This window comes from Rhea americana, unplaced genomic scaffold, assembly GCF_003343005.1.
Source record: "Rhea americana isolate MKP2758 unplaced genomic scaffold, rheAme1 scaffold_1, whole genome shotgun sequence".
Lineage (NCBI taxonomy): Eukaryota > Metazoa > Chordata > Aves > Rheiformes > Rheidae > Rhea > Rhea americana.
Window position 1 is genome coordinate 5037210 of NW_028185038.1, and position 24336 is coordinate 5061545.

General features: G+C 43.8%; 1 protein-coding gene and 1 long non-coding RNA gene across 5 annotated transcripts in view; one reads left to right on the plus strand and one right to left on the minus strand.

The window, feature by feature from the left end:
* Window positions 1-6605, plus strand: part of LOC146601777 (uncharacterized) — an 11303-nt gene extending 4698 nt beyond the window's left edge. For 2 of the 4 annotated variants that reach the window (XR_014894928.1, XR_014894927.1), the window contains 2 exons: window positions 3144-3357; window positions 4210-6605. This is a non-coding gene — a long non-coding RNA (uncharacterized LOC146601777). The remainder of the gene's footprint in view (window positions 1-3143; window positions 3358-4209) is intronic. The other 2 variants (XR_014894929.1, XR_014894932.1) reach the window with 1 other exon arrangement.
* The window catches only part of SLC26A4 (solute carrier family 26 member 4), a 24749-nt gene extending 1780 nt beyond the window's left edge, over window positions 1-22969 (minus strand). The window contains exons 1-19 of the mRNA XM_085297938.1: window positions 22815-22969; window positions 22058-22197; window positions 19511-19621; window positions 17866-18056; window positions 16819-16983; window positions 14003-14155; window positions 13809-13891; window positions 12711-12858; window positions 10118-10231; window positions 9290-9367; window positions 8943-9038; window positions 7455-7561; window positions 6019-6088; window positions 5590-5682; window positions 5383-5478; window positions 4190-4420; window positions 2638-2692; window positions 2182-2327; window positions 1291-1374 (exon numbers count right to left, since the gene is read on the minus strand). Coding sequence (XP_085154064.1) covers window positions 1291-1374; window positions 2182-2327; window positions 2638-2692; window positions 4190-4420; window positions 5383-5478; window positions 5590-5682; window positions 6019-6088; window positions 7455-7561; window positions 8943-9038; window positions 9290-9367; window positions 10118-10231; window positions 12711-12858; window positions 13809-13891; window positions 14003-14155; window positions 16819-16983; window positions 17866-18056; window positions 19511-19621; window positions 22058-22197; window positions 22815-22969 — 2316 coding nt within the window. The remainder of the gene's footprint in view (window positions 1-1290; window positions 1375-2181; window positions 2328-2637; window positions 2693-4189; window positions 4421-5382; window positions 5479-5589; window positions 5683-6018; window positions 6089-7454; window positions 7562-8942; window positions 9039-9289; window positions 9368-10117; window positions 10232-12710; window positions 12859-13808; window positions 13892-14002; window positions 14156-16818; window positions 16984-17865; window positions 18057-19510; window positions 19622-22057; window positions 22198-22814) is intronic.
* Between the last annotated feature and the right edge of the window lie 1367 nt (window positions 22970-24336).

Below are 24336 nucleotides of genomic sequence, written 5' to 3' on the forward strand. Positions count from 1 at the left end.
GATAATTAGAGTACTCAGAGTAGTGGAAGGAGTGTGGTAGTATTGTGTGGTAGGAAATAATACTTGGATCTGTTGCAGTCTTTTTACCAAAAAAAAAAAAAAAAAAAAAGGAGAGGTTGAATCACAATCTATTGAACAAGCCCTGATGAAGTTTAAGAGGCTTCTGGCTTGGTTGTAGTTTTTCTTCTCACCACTCGTGACTCCCAGGCCAATCTGACCTTCCTGGTCAGGTTTCCCTAGGAGACGTCATGCAGTGAACACAGGTGACGTGAGAACTTCTACCCGCTCACAACTCCCTCTTACCTGCTTCCTTCCAGGCTGCACAGCAGCCTTACTGCAGCATTTGCCAGAGCATGTCAGGCAGAAGGGTCGCAGCAGACTTTTAGCCCCTTTCCGTTCCCACTGCTGCTGCAGGGAGGCCCAGCGCAGAGCACTACCCATTTTAGACAAAGACATAAAAATGCAGCAGAGACAGCAGGTGCAGGGACCAGAACGCTCATAGCACGATAGGAGGGAGACCTGATACTTGGGGCTTTACCTACATGGCTTGTTGCAATTCTTCCAAGGTATTGACACATCACTAGTTTAACCCCTCACAGGCTCCTATTAGCCMAGTCTCCTATTTCACGGATAAATGCCGTCTGCTGCACTGCTACCTAAGCAGCAAGTGCTGTTTTCTCTCCTGGCAGTATTCTGTAAATGCAGGATACCATGGCATTGCTTTACGGGACTTTTGAGGTGTTGCAYGTTAGTTTTGCTTTGTGCGCTGCTTAGTTTCTGGATCCCAGCAAGTTGGAGGTGTAGGAGAGGTGCTTCGCTGTTTAGGTTGGGGCAGTCCCATGCAACTGCAGAATAAAAACGTTCAAAGCATGCAAGAAGGTGCCCACTGTGTCAAGAAGCAAGGAAGTGGGAGGTTGACTGCAAGTTTGGACTCAGATGTCTGAAGCCTAAAAGTTGCCTTTTAGGTACCTAGGTCTTTCTTGGACCTATTTGTAAGCCTGCATAAGCAGAAACAGAGCTAGAGAGACACAGGTCAGGAGATGCTTGTGCACTTGCAACCTGCTACATCTTAATAAATAAATAAATTACATAAAAATAATAATAAAAAAAATTCTTCCACTAAGCACTGACATCCAGGTGCCCAGGAAGAGTATTCATGTATGGAGAAGGAAACTGCAGAGGGCTCAATTCATCCAACATACTGTAACAGGAGGGCTCAGTACTATGGGCAAAGGACAAAAACAACAGCATTCTTTAAATAACAGACAAATTCAGTTTGAAAGTGCATACCTCTTCCTGAACATCAAGTTCATCATCAGGCCGGCTTGTTTCTGTGAATTCTATTGGTTCTTTAGACTCCTGCATGAGTGAAATCTTGACAGAAATTAAAAAACACACTGTCAGTATTGCTGAAGTTCACATATTGCTTTGAGACACCTTAATATAACTCCCATCTTTAGCACTGCAGAATGTTCTGGTCATCYCAGAAAATACAGAATGGGACTAAAAATACACTGAGGAGGCCAGCAGGAATGAGCACTAGTGTGGAACAGCTGCAATGCACAATCACAGCAAGTAGAATGGGACTCTTCAGCTCTCAAAACAAGTAACAGAGGTGCAAATCAGAGATATAAAATCATTAATAGTTTGGAAAAGGGGAACAGGAATTAATAGTAAGTATAGCTAATACAGAAATCCAATGCATTTATCAGGCAACAGGTTTAAGCAGAAGGAAATATTTCTCATATAGCACTTACAGAATTACAGAAATCATCTCCACAGAGCAGTGTCAAGCAAAAACGTGCAAATGGGTTCCAAAAGGAATATGACAGACACACTGAAGAGAACTCCATCTGCGACTGTTAAATATAATGGTCCAAATGCAACCTCCAGCTGAGGAAGTTGCCAGCTATCAGAAACTAGAAAATGTGTTTTGAGATGAAGTGTTCTCCATACGGCCTGTTGCTTGTGTTCTTTCCATTAACAAGATCCTGGGGCAGGCAGACCCTTTCTGTGAAATAGTGCAGTATTGCTGTACTGCAGAAGCTGTCCGATTTGTAAGACTCTCATGTATTTTTGTACTACGACTCTAGACTTAGTTTTCAAAGGTGTAACAGAGATTGCAAGAATTACTTCTAGATGATAGAAGGTAGGGAAACACACATTGCTGGATATCCTCACCTTCTCAAATATAGGATCCTGATTGACACTGTATGTCATTTGATTCCTTATGTAGAGCACAGCATCATGGACAGTCAAGAAGAACATGTCTTTTCTGACAATATCATCAAAGAAGGCATTCTGTTCCAGTTGTGAAATAAGGTTATCTGAATAAAAAAGTCAGATTATTTCCTAAATTACTTTAAATTGATTCAAATCTCAAAATAGATGGTTGCAGCTACCAGAAATCAGCAGTACAGTCAAATCAATCAATCAGTCATAGCTTTGTCTTGACCTTTACTTTCATCTTTCTTCAACCCCCACCAGTCTCTGTATCCCACCACAGCCCACCATGTTTACCAGTGTGGTTATTCACATTTTTATTGAAACAAATGCCTTAGCAAACACATCTAGAGATCGTTCTCATCCTCATTTTATCCTTTACGTGAATCATAATAGAAATGTCTGGATATTTACCTTGATATGAAGCAAAGTATACTCTTACATCAATTCTCTCAAACTCTCTAATTATCTAAAAAAAGAAAAAAGTTTACAACAAGGACATAAATAATRTTTGTAAGGCCTATAGATATATAGATATATATATATGTATGTCATCGACAGACATATAGTATCTCTTTGTATGTGTATACACCACACACACTTATCTTGTTTCTGATTGTTCTCATTCCAAATTGTATGTTTTGATTATTCATAGCAAAAAAGGAACTGCTGTACCTTGCTATACGTAAATATCCATTGGTTAAGTACTCAGTCTCTGAAGTGGCCAGTGTAAGTGGAACGATATATTTTACAYGTACACACATTGCTGTCTATTAAGGTTCTCATTCTCTTCAAGTGAGAGCTATGGGAGCCTGAGCAATCTTAATCTTCCTCCACATGTGTGGCTTGTGRCAATCTTTCTTTAATTGGCACATGCAGTTTTTTTAATTTTTTTATTTATTTTTATTTTTTAAACACAGACTTTCCCTCCTGCAGTGCACCAGATGGACCTGTTCCTGGATGGAGAAGTGAAAAGAATCATGTGTGTGCATCCCTTGTCTCAGGCATCTCAGAAGACAAAACTGGATTGAAATGAGGCAGAGGGCTGAAGCAAGTCAGACAGCATTCTTGTATTTCAGCTAGTTAAAAGCTGTCCTGGGAAACTGGATTCTGCCCCTGGCTCCCTGATGGCAGGCAAGTCTCATAAAACAACATTTTCAGAAATGGTTGCTAATTGCATCCTCTTCTGTTTCTTAATATCTAGGGTCTTGATAATCTATGATCTGGTTCATAGATAGGGCAGGCAACCCCAACTGCAGCTTGAAGTCAGTGAAAGCCGTAATCTGAACGTATAAAGTAACACAAAAGGTTAAAAACTGAACAGTCASGTCCTACATGCGTGTAATTGGGCACCAAAGGCAGTGTGGCCTTATCTAGGCCTTAATCTATTCACCTCATTTCCCTCTCCCTAAACTGGGAATACTATCACTTCATTACCTCAGAGTGATGTTTGAAGATGAATTAAGTAATGTTGATGAAGGACTCAGATACTAGCTGTAGAAAATCCGTTAAAGAAATGAATCATTCTTCCTTCACATCATAATTTAAATAATATGGAATAAATAAATCTTAGAGCTAAAGACTGAAAAATGAAGGTAAGACAAAATACTGAATACTTCTTTGTTGAGTAAGCACCACCTGATGCCCAGATTAAGAGCAGGAGGCACGTTGAAAGAAAATACCTAACTAAAATCTTTCACGATGCATGCATACAAGCGGACCACATTCTGCTGTTCTGATTCTAGCATACTTCACTGTGCAACCTTACCAATGTTCTTTTAACATGGCTTTGTTCTGTTCCCCTAAAATATGCACAGACCAATATCCTACCTCATGCTATGAGTTTTAAAGGTAGTTTTCAACAACCAACTTTAATAAACTCAAAAATTATCTTCAGCCTACAGCTCTTGATTTACAAACCATTGGCTAGATTAATTTTTACAGAATACCAGAAAAAGGTCCTTACCATTCTTATTGATCTCACAGCTACAATATCCAAGAAGGACACCGCTCCAAAATCAAAAATGAGACTGTGGATGGGCACCTTGGGGACATTCACTTTGACTGGGAGTTCTGAATTCCAGTCCACCTGGATCTCTACTTCTTTGGTGGGAACTTGAAGATCTTCATTGTCTTCAGGTTCGTCATCAGGCTCAAAAGCTTCATTATTAATACCAGGCTCACTGATGATGCCATTCTAATAGAGCAGATAATATATGGAATATATCATTCAATTGTGGAGAAAATTTGGGAATTACAGGCGATACTTTACCATGATGACTTCTGTTTTAGGAGTGAATGAGACTGATACCACATCCGTGAATTTAAAGAAAAACAAGACAGAGCAAATAACTAGTTCCTTCTCCTTTATGCCACACATTTTGTTTCTTCCTATTTTTTAATAAAAGAACATCTTCCTACAAAAAGGCCACAGAAAAGCAAATATCTTGGAGCTACTCCCTCCCTCAAAAGTTTTGTTTCTAGGAGGTGTTTAAGTCTGATATTTTCACCCTTGAATTAGATGTACTATACATGATAATGCAGCAGAATTACTAGGTTAGAAGTTGGATTGTCACATAACTAAGCCTTTAACTCCATCGTAAGGTGAAATGTAGACAAAAATGTTGCATCCTGCACTGACAGCCCTAACAACATTACACCCATTCCGTGCTTCCAGCTCTGGAGATTTAATAGTTCACCTGTCCCTGGCCACTCCATAAACATTTTAACTATAGAAATGTACATTCCATACCAAGAGAAATATATGTTGCTTCTTGTAAAGAGGATGTGGAAGGCTACGTCTGCCAACCAACAGGGACAGCCCAGCTGTGCACAGGAAGCTGAGTAAGAGGAGCACGGACATATGGAAGAGCCAGCACCTTCACTGCACAGAGGCAGGCTGCAGTGGTAAGGGTTAGAAGTAAGATCAGGGACCATGCTGTTTCAACTGCAGTTAGCAGTACAGCTGTCACAGCTGCTTGTGGGGTCTCTGGCAACAGGTGTACTGTTCTGCCAAGTCTCCTGCAGGTCCCATACTTCTGACAACAGTAATCAGTCACACCTTTCATCTCTGTTTTAAAGATCAGCACAGAGGAGTTCATAATTAAGACTAAAATAATAAGCTCTAATAGTAATTCTTTGAGAAAGAAAGAATTTTACCTTAGTAGCTTTTAATTTCCCCTTCTTAATTAGCTTTTGTATCTTTCTCAGTGCTTTAAGTCTCTTATTATAAACCTTAACTGCATCAAATCCCACCTACARAAAAAAAGATCAAGACATCAACATGATTTAGTTTTACCTAGATAAAATTCCAAGGAAATCCCAAAGCCAGTTAAATAGCATCCAAAACCATCACCTATCACTTACTGTGGACTTGAGGCTGCTTTTCAGTCCGTCAATGTTAGCATAAAAAATTGGACTTGAAAATCTGAGAATTTTCACTCCTTCTGGTTCTATAACCTGTTGTCAAAGCATATAAGGTCAAAGAGTAGCACCCATATTTTGGATAATAAACAGTTCAGTCATTGAGAAGAATCAAGGTAGGTATCTAATTCACAGGAATAGGATGGAYTGTAGACTAGCCTTGCTGATAGTTCAGCTGATGCAGTTTTCAGAAGCTTACTACCACAGCATGCAATATGACCACCCATCTGGATCGTGATGAAGCATTTAATGCTGAAACCTGTCATCTTCACGCACTCCACTTCAAAATTCAAGTTGTCCCCAATCGKCAAAGCACAACTTTCTTTTACAGTGGCTTGTCGGCTGAGGGGAAACAGCTCAGCAATGACTTACATTTTTGTATTCCTTGACCTTCTTGTAGATATCTGTGCCAGGAATGTTCCCAAAGCCACCCCATGAGGGACTAACGGAAACAGAAAGAAAGGACAGTGAAGGAGAACGTCATACTTAAGCATTTGCAGAATGGGAGAATTGTCGCATACGAACTATCACATACTCTTAGAGTCTGTTCTCTTCTACCAAACCTGCTGTGCCACCAGGAAAGGGCTATATCTTTGTTATGTGTCACTATGCAAAAGTCTTTTTCTGATCTATAGTGGAAGGTCCTTGTTAAAGACAAGGTAATTTGGTCTCAGCCTACTGACCTCATCATTTCTGAGTAGAGCTAGATGGATGACTTGTTCTATTTGTTTTCCAAACCAGAAAAATATGTTAAAAGAACCTTATTTTGGATCAAATGAAAAAACAGGGTTTGACTCGGAAGGAAGTTGATCATTTTTTCATTTTACATCAACTGAAACAAACCATTTACATTGTTGTCATRTTACTTAAAACTTTTTGTTCAACCCCTTTTCTTTGGATTTGGGTCAGAAACCAAAATATTGTTGGTCTCCAAATATACTTTCATCAGCTGAAGCAAATTGTTCTGAAGTTTGTAAAACCTTACCTCCCCTTTTTTAAGCTTGATTTCACAAATCCAAGTTGAATTTGTGAATGGTTTTTGAGACTGTTAAAATTCCATTTTTTATAATCTACTCTTATGTAACATGTTTTGGAAGGCTCTATTTTTACACATTTGCTGACAGTGCAACTMTGCTTTGGTATTAATCGCAGCTGTACTTTCTTGACTTCGGGCTGAAGGAAAGGTGTTATGCTGTATTTTCAGAGAAAAGGCCAACAAAATGGTACAAGACAGTCAAATAAGATTCTGCAAAGCCACCTTTCCTCAATGTTCACGCATTATTATAACAGCAAGAAATAGGCCACAAATACAAAATTTTGTCTTGTTCTCATGCTTTCTCTTCCTTTTCTTCCACAGACATACACTCAGTCTGATACAAGCAGTGAGTGAGGAGGTTATTGGCGTGTGCATACATACCATATTGTAACAACATGCTAAGAGTTACTATAGAGATCAATTCACTACAGAATTCATATACCTTTTTATATTTGATCTGAAATGTTTTATCCCTTTTCAGAACTGAGCGGCTACATGAGCATCTAACTAATGTATGGCCAAGTACTAACAAAAATCCCCAATAGGAAAAAAAATAGATACTGGCAAAATAACGCAGCCTCTCTGATGTCAGTGTAATTAAATGATAGCACAGAAACAATGTTTTGTTATAAAGAACAGATTTTTTTCCCACTTCAAAAACCCTTGACAATCCAACCAGATTTTCTGCCACAAATTATCTTGCTTTTCAGTGTATTGTCTTACTTTTTCATAGTATAACATTGACAAACATTTCTGATGCTGTGTTACTTACAACTGAACTCTGAGCACGACTGTCAGCAATCCAAACAAAAGGCCAGCAAGTAACCCCAAATCAAGTCCCAAAATGATGGATGCTACACATGTAAAAACCCAGATCATCTGGAGAGGAAATAACAAATGTAAAGTCTTTTAACTATAAAATGCAACCATGGTCACTGTAAAGAATCACTAGACCAGAGAGTAATAGCATAAGAATTTAACTTTGAAGATGCCCACAGCATGCTGGCAGTTAACTGGTTTCCATATGAAAGTCGTCTTCCTCCTCCAAGCTACTTCTGTCCAGTGTGAGCTTACTAAACATATTTGACTTTTAGGAAAAAAATCTTAACCATTGCATTTTCTTTTTCTTCCTTTTTTTTTTTCCTGATGGTAGTGGGTTTTGTTAATCTTTAGAAATCAGAAGCAATGTATTCTCCCTGAGATGTAACATAACCTAGGAGGGCCTTCCTACAGGACACATACGGAGGGAAGGGGRCTACTCAGTGACGCCCAAGAGATCACAACTGTACCAAAGAGAAGTATTTTAGATGAACAGGTTGATAGCTTTTTCTAAAGCCTGAATGTTCAGGCAGAACGGTTGAAGTGGGCTCCTTGGTTCCTCATTACGTCACTGCTCAGGCCGGGTACTCAGCGGACCCAGTCATTCAAATGGCTGAGGTCAGTGGGATCTTTTACCTATGGACCGGACTACTGAAGGATTAACTGAAAAAAAAAAAATCGTATTTACTTAAAACAGGTACTGCCCAAAGACACACACTKCAAAATCTGAGCACGGTAAGGATTGCCTGGTGAAAATACTTCCGATGCGTTCTCTTCCTGCCAAAGAGCCAGGCTGAGGGGCTGTTGCTCAGAAGTCCTGGTGGGAGATGTGAGCAAGTTACCTGAGATAAGGTGATAGTGGTTGTTAAGAACAGCCTGTTCATACATCCCTTCACGTGTCAAGTGCTCTTAAGCACACGTTCTAGCATGGATTAGTCTTGCTACAGCAGGAAAATGGATTTTGTGAGGGCTACCTGACAAATGGAATGGTTGTGTGATAATGATACAAATATAAATGTATGAATTAAGAAAAGGTCAGCTTCTCTGGCCACTTTAAACTGCCAAAGATCAGAGCAGAATGCTGAAGATGACCAGAGGCTGTCTTTATTCTGATTTTCAAGGCATCTCAATGCAAGATTTCTGTAAACTCTACTAYTTGCTATGAAGAACACTGCACAGGGATAACACCTTCATTAGTGTCCTTATGCAAGGATATAGGGAATAAAGATAAGGAGAATACTATGTAAAACTCTGAGGAATTTCAACTGGTTCATGGCACTTCGGTTTTGAAGATGCACATAAAACTGATCTGCATCAGCAAATCTGAACTCAGGTCTACAAAACTCTGTTTATGTGATAGTTAACAGAAATCTGGATGGCATTAAAAGGCAAAAATAAAAGCACAAAGACATTAAGGGAGAAAAGAAAAAAGATGACTTACAGCATCCACTTTATTCTGTCTCCATAGACGAGGAACATCAAGCACTTGCATGAACATCCCTTTCAAGTTGGCTATAACTACAGCTGCTAACACAGACTGTGAACAGAAATGGTTAAAAAAAAAAAGTTACTCAGAACAAAAAAAAGAAATGCATTTTTTTTTAAATCTGTTTTAATCTTCTGTCAGTTTTCTGTTTGCAAAGTGTACAATATTGTACATGGTAAATCAGAGCCTAATCTGGTTTCATTCACCGTAGTTCAAACAGGGCTATTAATCCAGTCCATAGAAGCTGAGCACCTGGACATGACYGGTGCTGGTGACAGTGCTGCAAAGCAGGGGCACGGTACCTTTTGCAAGGGCTCTAGCAGTTTCCCCAGGGCTACAATGGCAATCAGAACAATCCCAGCCGAGATGATACCAGCCACCTGCAAAGGACACAGTGTTTAGAGGAGCTGAGCATAGGAAGACTCTAGCTTACATTTCCAGGCTTGCGAAGAAAAATATCCAGATAGTTGCACATTACACTTCAGGAACAAGGAGACCTGCATTAGGCACACGTGGATCATTAAATGCTCCGGCTCCACAGAGCGAATTTGGTTAAGCAGGCAGTGTGGACAACCGCACGCAGGGTAGCATCTCTCAGCAGGTAGAGTTGCATGGAGAGGCGAGAGGAGCAGGGTCCGTGTGTCAGCCAGAAGTGGGGCTGCTGGGCGTCCTCTACATCTCCACTGTTAGGGGTGAAGCTGTGCTACTGTGAAACGCAGAGGAGTAACACGCAGCGTACGAGAAAGATGGCAGGYGGGCAGGTAACGAAAGGCACAGGTCAGGGCCGCTCCAGCCAGCCCGCGGGAGCTTAACGACTCCTGGGTTTCTGGGAGAGGGTCTCCTCACTCCTACTGACTTCCTACTGTGACAGACACAGTCCCGTAGTGGGAACGAAACTCTGGAGCATTAGACCTGAAAGATTGCTGACCTCTAACGTAACTCAAGCTAGGTAAAACTTTATTGCCCTCTTCTGGCAGAGCTACACGAARGAGCACAAGCAGCTCCCTGAGTTTCCTGTGGATTTTCATGTTCTAGCAACAAAATTTTCATCCTTTTGTGAAATGTGCCCGTTGTGCCCTCTGCAATATTAACCTTAGCTGTGCACAGAAATAGCTAGAAGAGGTCATTACCTGAGTCTTTCCACCAGTACTTTCTTGGACTGCAGTCCGTGAAAGAGCAGTAGTTGCAACAAAACAAGAGAAGGCTCCTGAAAAAATGTTGCTGATCCCAAAGGCAATAAACTCCTGAAAGATAATTGGATGATACTGTAAATAAAGATTCTTTAAGACAATTTTGAAATGCAGAATGGCAATATTTGTCTACAGTAGTTTATAAAGTAGGTAGCACTGTACTGTTGAGAAGAGCCTAGATGTGTAATAAGGGTTAATGTTTACATGCGTTCCTCTTGTGCCAACGTAGCTACGTCTGTTCAGAAGCCGTTATCACTAAGTTGGCATTCTCTTGGCCAGGTGGACATATCCACATTAGCATACAGGTTTTTACAGCTTATTTCCATCACTGTTATCAGAAATAACTTTTCTACCAATTACACTGGTATAATTGCACGAACACATGAGACTGGTATAATTTTAACTCCCAAATACCATCAGCTAAACAAATACTATTAAATCAGTACAACAGCCTGAGTTTAGAGGAGCCTTTCGTTAGCGCAAGGCACTCTATTATTAGTCGAACTTAGCAGGAGCTTTCCAAAGAAATGCAGTTTCGCTCTGAACTTCTAGCTTGTTGAGCCAAAGGTATTTCAGCCTGAACATCCCCATGAACTCCTGCCGAGTCCCCGGCAGCATTCCCACAGATTTGCCCCAGGGTCACAGCTGCTGGCACCTACGGAGGCTGGTTTTTCTGCTCAAGCGGCAAGTACCCCGGGAGGYGGGTTCCCAGGGATCTGGGACATTCCTCCGGAGTATGTCTGGGAAATGAGGCCTTTGGGAGCTGCCTGCAGTCCCACATAATTGATGAAAACGTTGCTTTCACCGAGCTGATACACAGTCGCAGGAGCTTTCCAACCACTGCGAATTTTTAAAAAATATAATTGAACATTTGATTTTGACTCTCACTCCCCTTCCCCCAAAAGGACCAAAAACTCTGAGCCAAAACTGTGAGCCAAAAAACTCTGCTTTTCATTTCGCTCTAATTACGAGATTTGGAAGTCATGCTCTTTAACAGAACAGACCTAGATGATTCCTGCCTATTCCTGAATAACAGCTGTTTTCTGGGAGAAAATGCCCAAAATACAGCTCCTGGTGTGCCYGGGCCTTCACAGGCTGTGCATCTGTGAAGACGTTATAAACACTGGCAGATAGTGGGATATGACTCTCCTTCAAAGTGATTTTACTGCCTGCGTTTATGATCTTATTTTAACCTCCCCCGTTTACTTTAAGCAAACTATTTGCCCATCATTCATGGTTGTATTTAACATTCAGTATGTGTAAAATTCATAGCATTAGTATTGGAAGGAAGGCACTTTGCTTCTTGCAGACAGTAATTTGACTACTATAATATTTTATTAGTTTCTTTGAAGCATATCAGTGCTGGCAGTACAGCATATTCAGCAAAGAACGGCATAAATAGCACTTTCAGGAGTATGCATTATTCATGCAGATTTATTAAACTGAAAGTCAATGCATTTTAGGCAGCTTTAAATCAGAGTGTTACCAGATATGAACTTTGTGTATTACGAAGTGACCAGCATGTTCAGAAATACAATTCTGTTACACACTGCATAACAGTATTTCCAAAATCCAGCTTTACAACCTGGGCACAATTCACAAGCACTAAAACACAGAAGGCGCCATTAAACAAGCTGCTCGCCTTGTGTACTGTAGCGAATGCATTTTCCTAAACGTTCAAAGGCTGCTGTTCAACACCAGGGTAGGTGCGGGGCAAGGAGGCTGCTCGATGTGCTTCCCCCATGGCCTCGGGTGAGCCGCAGAAGCGGCCAAGCAGGCACCAAAAACCTGCGGGGATCCTCCAAGTGCTTTTCAGTGCGTCGCTTGCACAACGTTCTGGCTACGGGCTTTAGAAAATGATGTTTGTGCCGATACCACTGCCTGATGCAGACAGTTATTCAGGTATGTTTGCATACCGGTAGRCATTTATTTTTTGCGAAGCTACAGGACTTAGCTTAGTTACAAGCGTGTTCACATTGATACAACTGGTGTCACACTGAGAAGCACAATTTAATGCTATTGGAGTAAAATCCCACCCTAAATAAGAAAGTGGAGTGSGTACAAAGGCCACATGTAGACTAAGGCTAAATAACGCTGCCTGGAGCAGCTTTGGAGCTTGGCATTGCCTTCTCCCCTGCTCCAGCAAATGTGACCTCAGAAGATGCCTTACGGACAGAAGCTGCTAAAGCGTCCCAGGTCAACTCCACGTCACCCGAAAATTCCTCTAACGACCCCTTCAGAGCAACCTCAGTCATGAAAGCAGTTCAGAAGAAATTAATTAGGATGAAAAAATTAATCGGGACGAAAGGCCCATAGTGAGGGGAGAGCACACCTGGCCCATCTCTGTGTGGTAGATCTGCCAGATAATACATGGCCATTTCATCTATCTTTTTTCAGTAGTAAAATGAATTTCTCCTGTCAGATCTTACATTTCATCTTAAAAATCTGTACAGATGTTTCATCTGGCTACATCAGTCAGCATCAAACAGAACTTATGTTCTCTATGTTCACAGACTATTTCAGTTTTACATACCTGGTTTCCATCAATAGCATAGTCATATTTGGTTGCGTATACTTTCCCCACAGAGACTGCAATAGCGTAAGCAACGATAGCTATGGAAAATGAGGCTGCTATCATCTGGGAAAACATGCCAACAGCTGGAGGTTCGGGAGGCAAAAATCTAGCATTTAGAAAACATTAATATTATCAACTTCGAACAAATTCTTTTCTTCCTAGAGTTGTCAAGGAGCTTGAGGCAGAGGCATACAGGTTGCTTATAATTTCAAGCATAATATTTCAAGTTAATAACAAGGTGGAAACAGCCCATTGACATACAGAACACGCTTATCTAGCTCACCGTAGCCCAAATCCTGATGCTATTAGTCAGCAACAAAGATCCCGTTGTTCTCAGCGTGACTGAGATTTGGCCTTGTGATAGCAAAGCGAAGAAGTATGTTTTCTGAAGCATTGACTAGAGGATATATTCAATAGTACGACGAATTACATAGATACATTAACGACGCTTCACACTATTGTTAACATACTTCATCGGACGATCTCAAAAACATTTTTATCCCCTACTGCGTTTTCCACAAATTTTAATTAATCAGGGCTTGAATAGCAAATGGAATGTGAAGGTTACTACTGTGAAGTGCTCCGAATCTTTCAAGTGAAAGTCTCGGCCAGTGTAATCCTCAACATCCTCACGCCTGTGAATGTGAGTGACAATATCGATTAGCATAACAGCATGAATATGGACCATGGTGGGACAACCCCTGCTTGTAGAAATGAGATCTATGCAGAAGTAGACTTTCTTTGTTAAAAGCCCTTTTTTTTTATGTTTTTATGTCTTCACGTCATGCATTTACCTGGTGAGCATGAAACAACTAAATCTCAAATGAACTTCATGAATGATGTAAATACTCCTAACCCCATTTTACAGATAATGGAAAGCTGGGCAACACGATCGGACGGCATCAGTGACTGAACCACGAGTAAAACTCTGGAAGACTCCAGCTCTGAGCCCTAAACTCCGATTATAGCTCTCAATATCTCTTTTACGTCTTTTATCTTACCACTGTCAGTTTTAGCCGATTAGAAGCTCGAGTCCCTGAACCCAGAGGCACTCACCCTCGAGGAATGCTCTTAACAATGCCGGCGTTGTATTTTTTTTCCAAGTCGGCAGCGTACGAAATGCCAGTGGCCACTATTGTCTGTAATCAAATAAAACAACAGTTTTAAAACTGAAAAAATGTTCCTGTCTTCCCGCAGCCAGCCCCGTCTACTGTAGCTGTTACCAGCTTCTGTTACGGCTCTCATCTTACCACAATAACTTCTATTGGTATAGGTACAGGGATCTTGTGTTTGAACCGATCATTTATCTCTTTAACTGCCATGCAGACAAAGATGGTGAGGAGTCCAGCAATAAGATCTGCAAGGTTGGTGGTACCAATTCTTTCGAATATTTCAACAAGAGTCTGAAAAATAAAAATGACTATTTAAAACACACCCTTGTCCTCCTAAAGGCTGCGAATACGCTCTCAAGAAGAAACAGATGCACGGAGGAGCCCAGCAGTTCCTCACCTCTCTGCTCAGGTCCAGAGGAGCCTAAGCCTGTCTGATGTCCTCCCAAGCTGCTACAGAACCAGAGAAGGGCTTTCATGGTGAAYTTAATTTAAAAGGCACAGCTGTGAGAATTGCCTGCACAGATTGCTTCCACTTCCCAATTTCTGGGAAACTAGTAGTGAGGAACAAGGGCTTAYCCCCTACCCGTGCTTCACCTCTGCCTGTTACTAGAACAAGGAAGGAGACACCTCTAACCCCCTTGGCTTTGTGTGGATAGCAGCAGAGATGCTCATTTTCTGATCCACGAGCCAGCTAGCAGACTCCTGGCTCGCCGTACACCCAGCACRTCCAGTCTGGGCACTTTGTCCTCCCTAATTCTGCTCCCGTCCAGAGCAYGAGCACGCCAGCCCTCGGGCTGTGGAGACCTCTGCACTTGAGAAAAGTGGTCGCTCAACCTCACCGTCAGGTACGTTAACTCTCCCACCAGTCTGATCACAGGCTGGAGGACTCCCACAGCTGGGCTACAGCTGGCAGCTCCCTTCGCTACCCTTGCTATGCCCTTGCTTGCTCCTGCTGTTTATTGCAAACTGCAGGCATGCAACAGACATAAATGTTTGTGTAATGTTTATACAAATGTGACAAAAGTACCACCTCTAAGCGTGCAGAGGAAACAGGAAGGGCTGATCAAAGAAAAGCTGCAGCTACTTTCCCGTCCCTCTCCTGGCTCTCAGCRTAATTCTCCCTTGCCCTTTGTTCCCATGAATATTTAATTATTCTGTGCCAAGTGAAGCAGCTTTGGCAGAATAAGTTGATGCAAAAGTGGTTGGAAACGGACTTCTGGTATCCTGGTTAGCTCCCCAAATACTGGGCTCTTAGTTGAAAAGCAAGGGGAGGGTGCAGCAGCAGCACCRCTACCACCATCCCGAAAAGACCCGCTCCCCCTGGTTTTGAAATAAAGTACCTAAGTGCTTCACCTGCTGCTTTTTCTAACCTAAAGAGAGAAACCTTCCTGAAACATGARGTGAGAGGCTTCTTCGTGGGTAGCCTGAAGCCATTTCCCACCCCCTGTACTGCTTGTAGTATCCAGTTATCACCCGTCCCAGCGCCCCCCCTCCCCGTGCTGGGGAACGGCAGGTTCCCAGCCGGGGGGGTGGGAGTTCTCCTGATGTTGGATGCACCTTGCTAACCACCACTCCTGAAGCGTGTCCAAGATCCGCTGGAGCAGCCACAGCGAATCACTGGTTGAGCGAGCCAGAAATCACAACCTCTTTGCTCCACGCTCTTCTGCGGGCACCTTTGCCTGGCTCACCCGTCAGAGCGCACACGCTCTGAGCTTCAACCTAAAAGTCAGTACGCCGAACTTAGCCTTGCCAGAGCTGGCAGGACCATACAATTTCTTCTCAAAAATACTTTCTACTASCTGTATCACCTTTCAATAAACAGGAAAAACAGAGATAGAAAACCCTACTGGATCAATTGGCCCACCACCCTGCCAGGTCTGCTCCCTGAGGTTCATTAGATAGTACTTTGTCTTTTCTAATTTTCCTTGCCCTAAGGGAAAGCATTTTCATTAATGTCAAAAAGGCACATGACATAATACTTTTTTCAGATATTCCACCAGACATTTTTTCAGAATTTCACCCTGTTATTTGTAGTTAAGTTCATTCTATTTTGGCTGATCTACATGTCTAATGTATTCTTCTTCGTATGTCGGTTGCCTGAACTGGCCTGTTCTGGAGGCACATCTTTGCCTGGAACAGCCTCCTGAAGAAATCTATCACCCTAATGTGAAGTGTGATGGAAGATCTGAAATACTATGAATCTAAACAGATTCATGCTGAAGTCAGTGACAAAACTCAATAATTTCCCTGGGAAAGGAGACTGTTCTATAACACGAGACTCTCTAGGAATTCTATTTCTGTAATCTGTCCAGGACAGTTCTTCATTTGATCATTTTCTCTAAAAATCAACAGAGGGGCTTGTGACAGCAATATTAGCCTCTCCTGAGCTAGCCAGTAGGTACCTGGCCCCAGGATGGGAATTCACATCCTTCCTGCAAAATTCCCCAGCGTGGCTACAGTGTGGAAGGAATAAAGCTGCCCCTCACCCGAATGCCCTGCTGGTTTAAGGGTGAGGAGGCTTGGGACCAGTCAGCGCTGGAGATGATCTGACAATGTTAAGAAATGGTGAAATATCCTTCTTGACAAGCCAAGCAGCAAGGGGGTGGGAGGGAAATAGTCTCCGCAAGTGAAAACCTGGAGAGGAAAAACTATTCTGCTGGATATTATGTTTAAACTTTATGTGGAATMCAGCTGTGCCTAGAAAAGACTTAACCATTGCAATTAGCAGTCATGGTCTGGGGAACCAAGAAAGCAGCTGCTTAGAGCCCACGGTTATAACTGACAACCTGCAGATCTTGATGAGAGTGAGACTAAGACCTAAATGAATATCCTATACTTACCAAAATATATATGAATCATTCCTGCATGAAATGGAAATAGAAGATGAAAAATAATAAACAATTATGAAAAAAAATCTGGCATAAAATAAAAGGAAATTGGAAGGCCGTACTTACATATATTATGGAAAGGACACCGTTATAGTTTTTAGTTGAAACATTTAGGACTATTTTCAGTTGTGACACAAACACTTGAAAAGCAGCTGCAGTTGTGAATCCCCCAACTAGTGGATCTGCAAGGTACCGCACAATGAAACCAATCTGAAGGACTCCAAATACTACCTGRAAAAGCCATGAAGAATAACAGCTTGCTGAACAATAAAATGATATAGCAAAGAAACTGCAAAATGTTYACATTCGCTCCCACGAACATGCCTCTGGAAAGCATGAAAACTGCTCAGGCCTGATCACGGCACCTGTACCCACATTGACCCAGACTTTGGCCAAGTCAGTTATCCACGGAATAAGCTCATGGGCATGAGCAAGGCTGTGACAAGCTGGCCTGGAGTGAATCTGAAAGCATGAAACTCATTTCGTTCAACCAAAGATGGACTCGTTGCACGAGACCAATCAGTTTCAAGGSAAGCAGCATGCACAGCAGAGCGGGGGATCTAGACCTAACTTTTCACAGAGAAGTGGGCAAAGGGCAAATTTTAGAAGCCACTGACCTCACTCCAGATGACAGCTGTGTGTCATTCATTAGAACTTGTTTTCTGTGCACCAATGCCCATCTTTGCCTTCCATAGTACAAATTCACACCTACTTTTACCTGATGATTTCTTATGCCTTGTTCTTTTCGCTCTGTAGACATAGAGTCTTAGGACATCTTCCTCCACAGCAGCCTAGTGTAGCTTAATATCATGTCATCCAGGGAAATAAAGGAGACCTGAAGAACTGTGCRAAAGGATGCTCCAGGATATGTACTGTTAGCACTTAGTTTTGTGTAGGTSACAGGGTTATTTTTCTATTGACTGYGCCCCCAARCCATGCTGCACAAACTATGCCCAGGATATGAAGAATTGTCCCCTGCAAGCTCTTYGGTGTTTGAGATAACTTTTCTTCATTTTTSTGTTTTACTATGCCCTAGTAGGTATTTCCATGCTGTATTTTTACCCATTAACATTAAAGCAATATCAGCCTATGTCTTCAAGTCAACTATTTTACCTGTAAAATTCCAACCAGGAACGTGAGGGTACTGGCTATCAGCACTCTGTGAGCATCTCTGGATTCAGTGTCTATCAGTGGCCCAGTACTGTTAGCCCCCGTAGCATTACTGCCATCTATGAGAAAATTATCATCAGGGGCCATGCTCAGTACGACAGATCCCACCATCAAACTGACTACAGGAAATGGACCTGTAATGATAAACAGAACATAGCCAAGTTTAATATACATCAGAAAGAAGCATTTATCGGAGTAGACAAGCAAAATCTAAATTACAAAATATTTCAGCTAGGGCACATGATTTATTATTTGTAGTACTAGGGGGCTASGAGCCACAGGCACTGCAAACACAACCCAGAGACACAAATGATACAATTCCTTCCTTAAATAGCTTACAGTATACATACGGGTGCAGYTCCATGCTTTGCTTAAGTCAGTCTAAGGCTGTACCAACCCCAAAAGGGGCAGCGGGTTCCCACCATCTCCCTGGTGTTTGCACCAGCAGTTCAGTGGCTCACRAGACAAAGCAGGTGGCTGATCCGGTTGAAAGTAATGGGTGTTTTTTTTTTCTCCTTTTTGTTTTCAGGGTTAGTTTTCAGCTGAATGAGCGAGCTGAGCCGGATCACCACCCGGCTGCATGGCCAGGAATCCCAGCGCAGCGGTGGTGGCAGGAGCACCCAGCGAGGGGGAGGACTGCCCCTTTCAGCAGTAATATGGTATTACGTGGGCTGAAGATGACTGAAACCATAGTCGGTCAAGATACAGATAGACAGGGAGTAAATGATCATTATGTCAGCAATGCACAACCTAAACAGTTGCATTTATTGTGGTTATGACTATAATTAAGCAGAAAAGGAAAATGTGATTAAATGTTTTAAAGAAGGATAAGTTAAATTTTACAGATATTTTACAGAACACTTCATGAGTATGAAAAAGAGCATTGGAGAAAGTATAAAAAAGAATGTTTGAAAATATATAAAGTASGGATGTCAACATAGGAAGAGGTGGGAGCTCATACCTGGGTAGCAAGCCTGCATTTTGTTTAAGTGGAGAAAAAGAAATTTCAGTGACCAAGTCGTAGGTGATGAAAGCTTAAACATGAATTTAACTGTGAGAACTGACAAGGGAAACAAAACTATTTTAGAGAAAGCATTCAGAAAGAATCAACCAGGTTTACCCACAGGCGTGATGTGAGGGCCTAGAGCGAGGCTGGAGCAGATACACAGGTTCTGGGGCTCCGCGACAGGCAAGGAGATGACACTGTCCACAGCAATCAAAAGAGGACGTAGCAARGAAGGCTTGCAGAGAAGACCAAGAGCTCTGTTTTAGCCATCTTGAGCTTTAGCTGGTAGACAAAACGTCTGCTCATACTGCCTAGGCTCATACTGGCCTTGATCTTGTAATTTCTTGCATAGAGCATAGCCAAAGACAAAATCTAAACTTCAGCATAAAYACAAGCAAAGGGCATGTGAAGATAGCTATGATGAACTCATACAGAAAAGTCTTAAGTCCCTCAAACCCACCAATAGTCAGTATAACCCATATGGTTCAGAAAGTACCTATCTTGTATGAAATATGAATGTGCACAGTAAGGATTAGCACTTTATAAGAGATAATTTACTGTAACTTGAACACATGCAGTTACCAACTGAGATGTGCCTTGATGTTCCCAGGAAAAAGTATGTCAGGATAGGAAAAAAGGCAGAATAGAGACCATATCCAACAGGAACWGCAACCAGCAGAGCGTATGCCAAACCTGAAATGATAGATCACAATTTCCCATTTAAAATCTCTCAGCAGATTAGTATCTTGTCTAAAATAGGGTTAGACTTTTGGATAGATTTATGCCTTTATCTAGATACAATTTAGAATGCATTTTGCATCTGTAATTCAGTATATGGGACTACCGGTGTCTGTAAATAATTGTCTCTCTCACACTGGTAGTTGGATGTGTAAGTATGGAAAGATATTCCTACATTTGTGTAAGTAACACGGAACAGGCACTAGTGTGAAGTTCAGGCAGAGGAAAGTTGTTGCCAAAATGAATGGTTTGTCCTTCAAGGAAAAAAAAAAGTGGTGGGGGGGAATATGTTAATTGTCCTAGTTATAGGCAGAATTTTCTAACAAGGGTGCTGAATTATTGCATTATGRATATACTTCACTCTGTTCAACCCTTTGGCAAATCAGGCCACCTTTTCAGGTATCAGTTTATAAATGCAAATGTCAGAAGTAAAGCACCCAGATGGAAAAGTTTTGACCCTTATCATCTTTACCCCTTGTATAACCAAGCAAGCTGTCAGCTCCAGCAAAAAATGAAGAAGGAAAAAAAAAAAAAAAAGAGAGAGAGAGAGAGAGAAAAGAGTTAGTTTCAGTATCATATTCCAATATTCCAGTTAGCTCCCACTGCAGAGTCTAGTATTCTCCTCCAAAGAAACCAAATGCTACCAGAGCTCAAAACAACCTAGGTCCTGGCCACACTACTGTAACTCGTGCRAGGACTGAGAGCAACACACACAGTTAGTGGTAGTTAGGGACACTTCAAGATCCCAGAAACATCTTTTACAGCAATCATTTGGGCCAGTTTTTCATATGACTTGGAATTCCAGAACTGTCTTTTTACTTACAGCAAACGCATATTGGACACAGAGGAGATTTGCATTAATTAGGATTTTTGTGTATTTTTGAATATAAAGGGAGGTGTGAGACCAGACGGTGCACTTCAGAAATGCATTTTACAAGTGGAATCTTATTGCGAGAAAATCAGGCTTCTCCTGTAAAAATATAAACGAGGAAGTCATAGTAAGAGCATAATAGCTGTTCTAGGTCAGATCAAAGGCACCTAGCCCAGTTAGTTTTAGAAAGGAAAGGTAACCCTGTGACTGAGGCACTGCCTTCTGCAGAGATCTTCCAGCTCTGACATCTGCTTCCTGCACGACTGTGGACAAGTCGCTTTGGCTCTTTACTCTTCAGGTCTCTCTCTGCCTGGGGCAGAAGTTTGTAACACTTCTTTTCTGCTTATCTTTGCCTCACTAGTGCACTTCAATGGAATAGACAGCAGGGAATATTTGTGGCTATTTAAGAAATAATTACTGTTAAAATGGGATCTTGCCTGGAGGGTTTAAATGAAGCACARGCAATACTGTGGTTCCTAGACAATCCTATAGCTCTTGGGCATCTGGTTCCTTTAAAGTCAATGGAGGAAGGTAGATACCTTCAGACGACAAGCTGTCCCTCCTGCCACAGACAACTGGTCGGGAATGAGACAAATTACTTTCTTTGTTGGGTCCCTACAGCTAAATCCTTGCCCCCCCCCCCCTTTGCAAGTGTGCAAATACTTAATTTTCTTTAYGGGAAAATGTGCAGCTGAGATAGCTAACTTAACCTCCCACAGTCCTGAAAAAATGTGAAAACAGCACAAGTTCAAACCAAAGAAATGAAAACCAAAGAACCCTCCCACCAGGGCTACAGCTAGTCTTGCCTTTGAGAATGGMCCATATCAGCTGCCTCGGGCGGAAGGATGGTTCTCCCTCCCCTTTAAGCCTGTCTTCTCTCAACTAAGATAGTTTCACTAATTTCTGCTTATTTCTACCACTTTTCTGTCTATTCATCTACTGAATGTTTTTCTAATAAATGTAATAATAAGGAAAGCTGAATAATATAAGGCATGCACTGTAGCTATCCATCAACTTTATCAATTTTTAAAACATGACTGCACCACCAGCTCCTTGAGCATTGTGTTCTGCAGATACCTGAATGACCTCATGGGCAAAATTTTAAAGGAAAGGAGATATCAAAGTTGCATTCATTTTGGGGGAATAACTAGATTTTTGTATACAGCTGCAGAAGAGCTATAGACTCAGACAGCCAGGAAACARAAATAACACCACATGACTTACTCAATCCATCCTAATATAAATGAAAGTTAAAACGCTAAAAGRAGTTTCTGAGCCAAAGGCTCGAGAAAGTGTTAAACATGGCTGAATATCATATCAAAGGAAATTTAAGTCTTTGAGTAGAGCAGATAAAGAGTAAATTAAATTYATCAATTATGCATTGCAAAATAATACGTAATATCTGGTGTTAAATAACGAGCCTCGGATTTGTAATTCCACCTGCGTTACGTCCCGGTGTGCGKCAGATGCTGTGTCCAGGAGCATCCCCGGACTCCCAGCGGCGACGTGCTGGGATTTACCTTGCAGAGTGGCCACGAGCCCCGTGCTGACCCCGGAGATGACATCGCTGACCAGCCATTCCTTCAGCCGGTAGTTCGGGAGCCACTGCAGGATGGGCAGGAGGGACTTGGCAACCCGCAAGGCCTTTTTTCTCGAGCAGCTGCAGGAGAACGAGTTATTACTGCACCGCCTGAAACTCTGAGCGGAGAGGCAGCAGCAAGMCGCGGGTTACAAGAGGCAGAGGCCGACGCTTATGTTTTTTCCAGCTGGGAACGAGGTAGCTGTCGGTATCAAAAGCCTCCTGAAGGAAGCGCTGCCCCTGTGCGTAACGGCACCCGCACGCTTCAATGCTAGAAGGCGGCTSTGCGTATGCACCTGTTATAGGTATGGGTGTACACGCGCACGCACGCACGCGGGGTACGCGCAGTGCCGCCCGGCGCCGCGCGCGGCTCTGCGTAACGCCCGGCTGCCCCGCGAGCTCGGGGTGCGGGGGGCGGCTGGGCTGCGCTCCCGCAGCTCCCGCAGCTCCCGCAGCTCCCGCTCCCGCCGCTCCTGCTCCTGCAGCTCCTGCTCCCGCAGCTCCCGCAGCTCCTGCTCCTGCAGCTCCTGCTCCCGCTGCTCCCGCCGCTCCCGCTCCTGCAGCTCCTGCTCCCGCAGCTCCCGCAGCTCCCGCCGCTCCCGCTCCCGCCGTTCCCGCAGCTCCCGCTCCCGCAGCTCCCGCAGCTCCCGCTCCCGCAGCTCCCGCAGCTCCCGCTCCGCCTCTCCCGCTCCCCGCACCTGCAGGCCGCCTGCGCGCGCTGGCGGAGCGCGGGGGGCAGCGGCGGGCGCCGCTCGTGCTGCTCCTGGAAGCCGGCCTCGCTGAAGATGGGCCGCGCCACCACGTAGTGGCTCAGCTCCGCCGGGGGCTCCGCCGCCCGCTCGCCCGCTGCCATGGCCCTGCCTGCGGGGGGACAGCGGAGAGGAGCCGCCGCCGCCCGCCCGCCGCTACCTGCTCGCCGTCCCCCGCATCGGGCAGGGCAGGCCGGCCGCGCCGCAGCATTTATACGGCCGGCCGCGGCCGCGCGCTTTATTTATGGGGAAAACAGAGACTCCCGGCTCCGGGCCGGCCCGGGCGACGCCTCCGCCCTCCCCCCGCGGCTCCCGCGCCGGCCCTGCCCCGGCCGGCGCCGCCCGGAGCGACCCTCCCAGCCCCGGGGCGGCCCCCGCGGCCTCCCCTCTCTCCCGGCACTTCAAAGCGGCCTGCCCGGCAGGCACGGGGAGGGCGATCGGCGGCGGCGGCTCTGCCCCGGGCGGAGCGCGGCTGCCCGCGCACTCGCTGCCCCCTCCCGGCAGCCGGCCCCTTCCCGCCGGCGAAGGCTCGTCCCTCGCCCCCGGCGGCTCCCTCCGCGGCACGGCTGCCTCTGCGGGCGGCCGCCGGGACGAGGCGGGACAGCGGCGCGGCGCCCGGGAGCGGGCTCTGCGCCGAAACCGCCTCGGGCTTTCCCACCGCGGTCCTGCCGGGTCCGGCGACCACAGCTTTCGGAGCCGAGCCGAGCCGAGCCGAGCCGAGCCTGCCCAGGCATTTGCCGCAGGGCGGCAGGAAGCTGGAGGCAGGCGCCACCGAGCAGCAGATTTGCTCTCCGAAACGTCGCCGCGCTCAGCCGGGAGCCTCGGCTGGAAGGGGAAGAGGCTGGCGGGGGCGCCGGGCGCTGCGGCTTCCAGTTTGGCCGGGGGAGGGGGTGGGGGTCAGTGGGAATCAGCTCTGTGACCGCCCTGCTACAACCCTGGAGTTGAGAAGACTCTGCGGCTGAAAAGTCAAACACATTACCACGGCCAGAACGGCAAGGTGTTCGGCTATTTTTCACAGCAGTTAATACTATGGGGATATGCAATGAAGGCCGGAAAACAGAATAGTAATTTAATTCAGGTAGACATATGCTAAAGCACATACAGCAATCTCAGCATCAAAATTAAATCATCACTGATTTAGAATCCACTCCAAACTCTGAAAAGCCGTTGTGGTAACATCTTTTGTGCTAAAATGAATGCAAGGACAATGAAATGACTCCAGAAGGCATGACTCATTTTAGGTTAATCATTAAAGCTAAGAATAGCCCAGGAAGCCCACATAGTTGTATTTTATGTTATAAATGAAGGACAAACTAAATTTTCAGGACTAGATGTGTATTGTATATTCCTTTCTCCTAGAACATCCACAAAACTAAGATTACTTTATTATTTATTTAACTAGGATTTTAAGCAAAGAACTAGATGATATCAAGAAAGAATAATTCATACTGAACATGGCAATTCATATCAG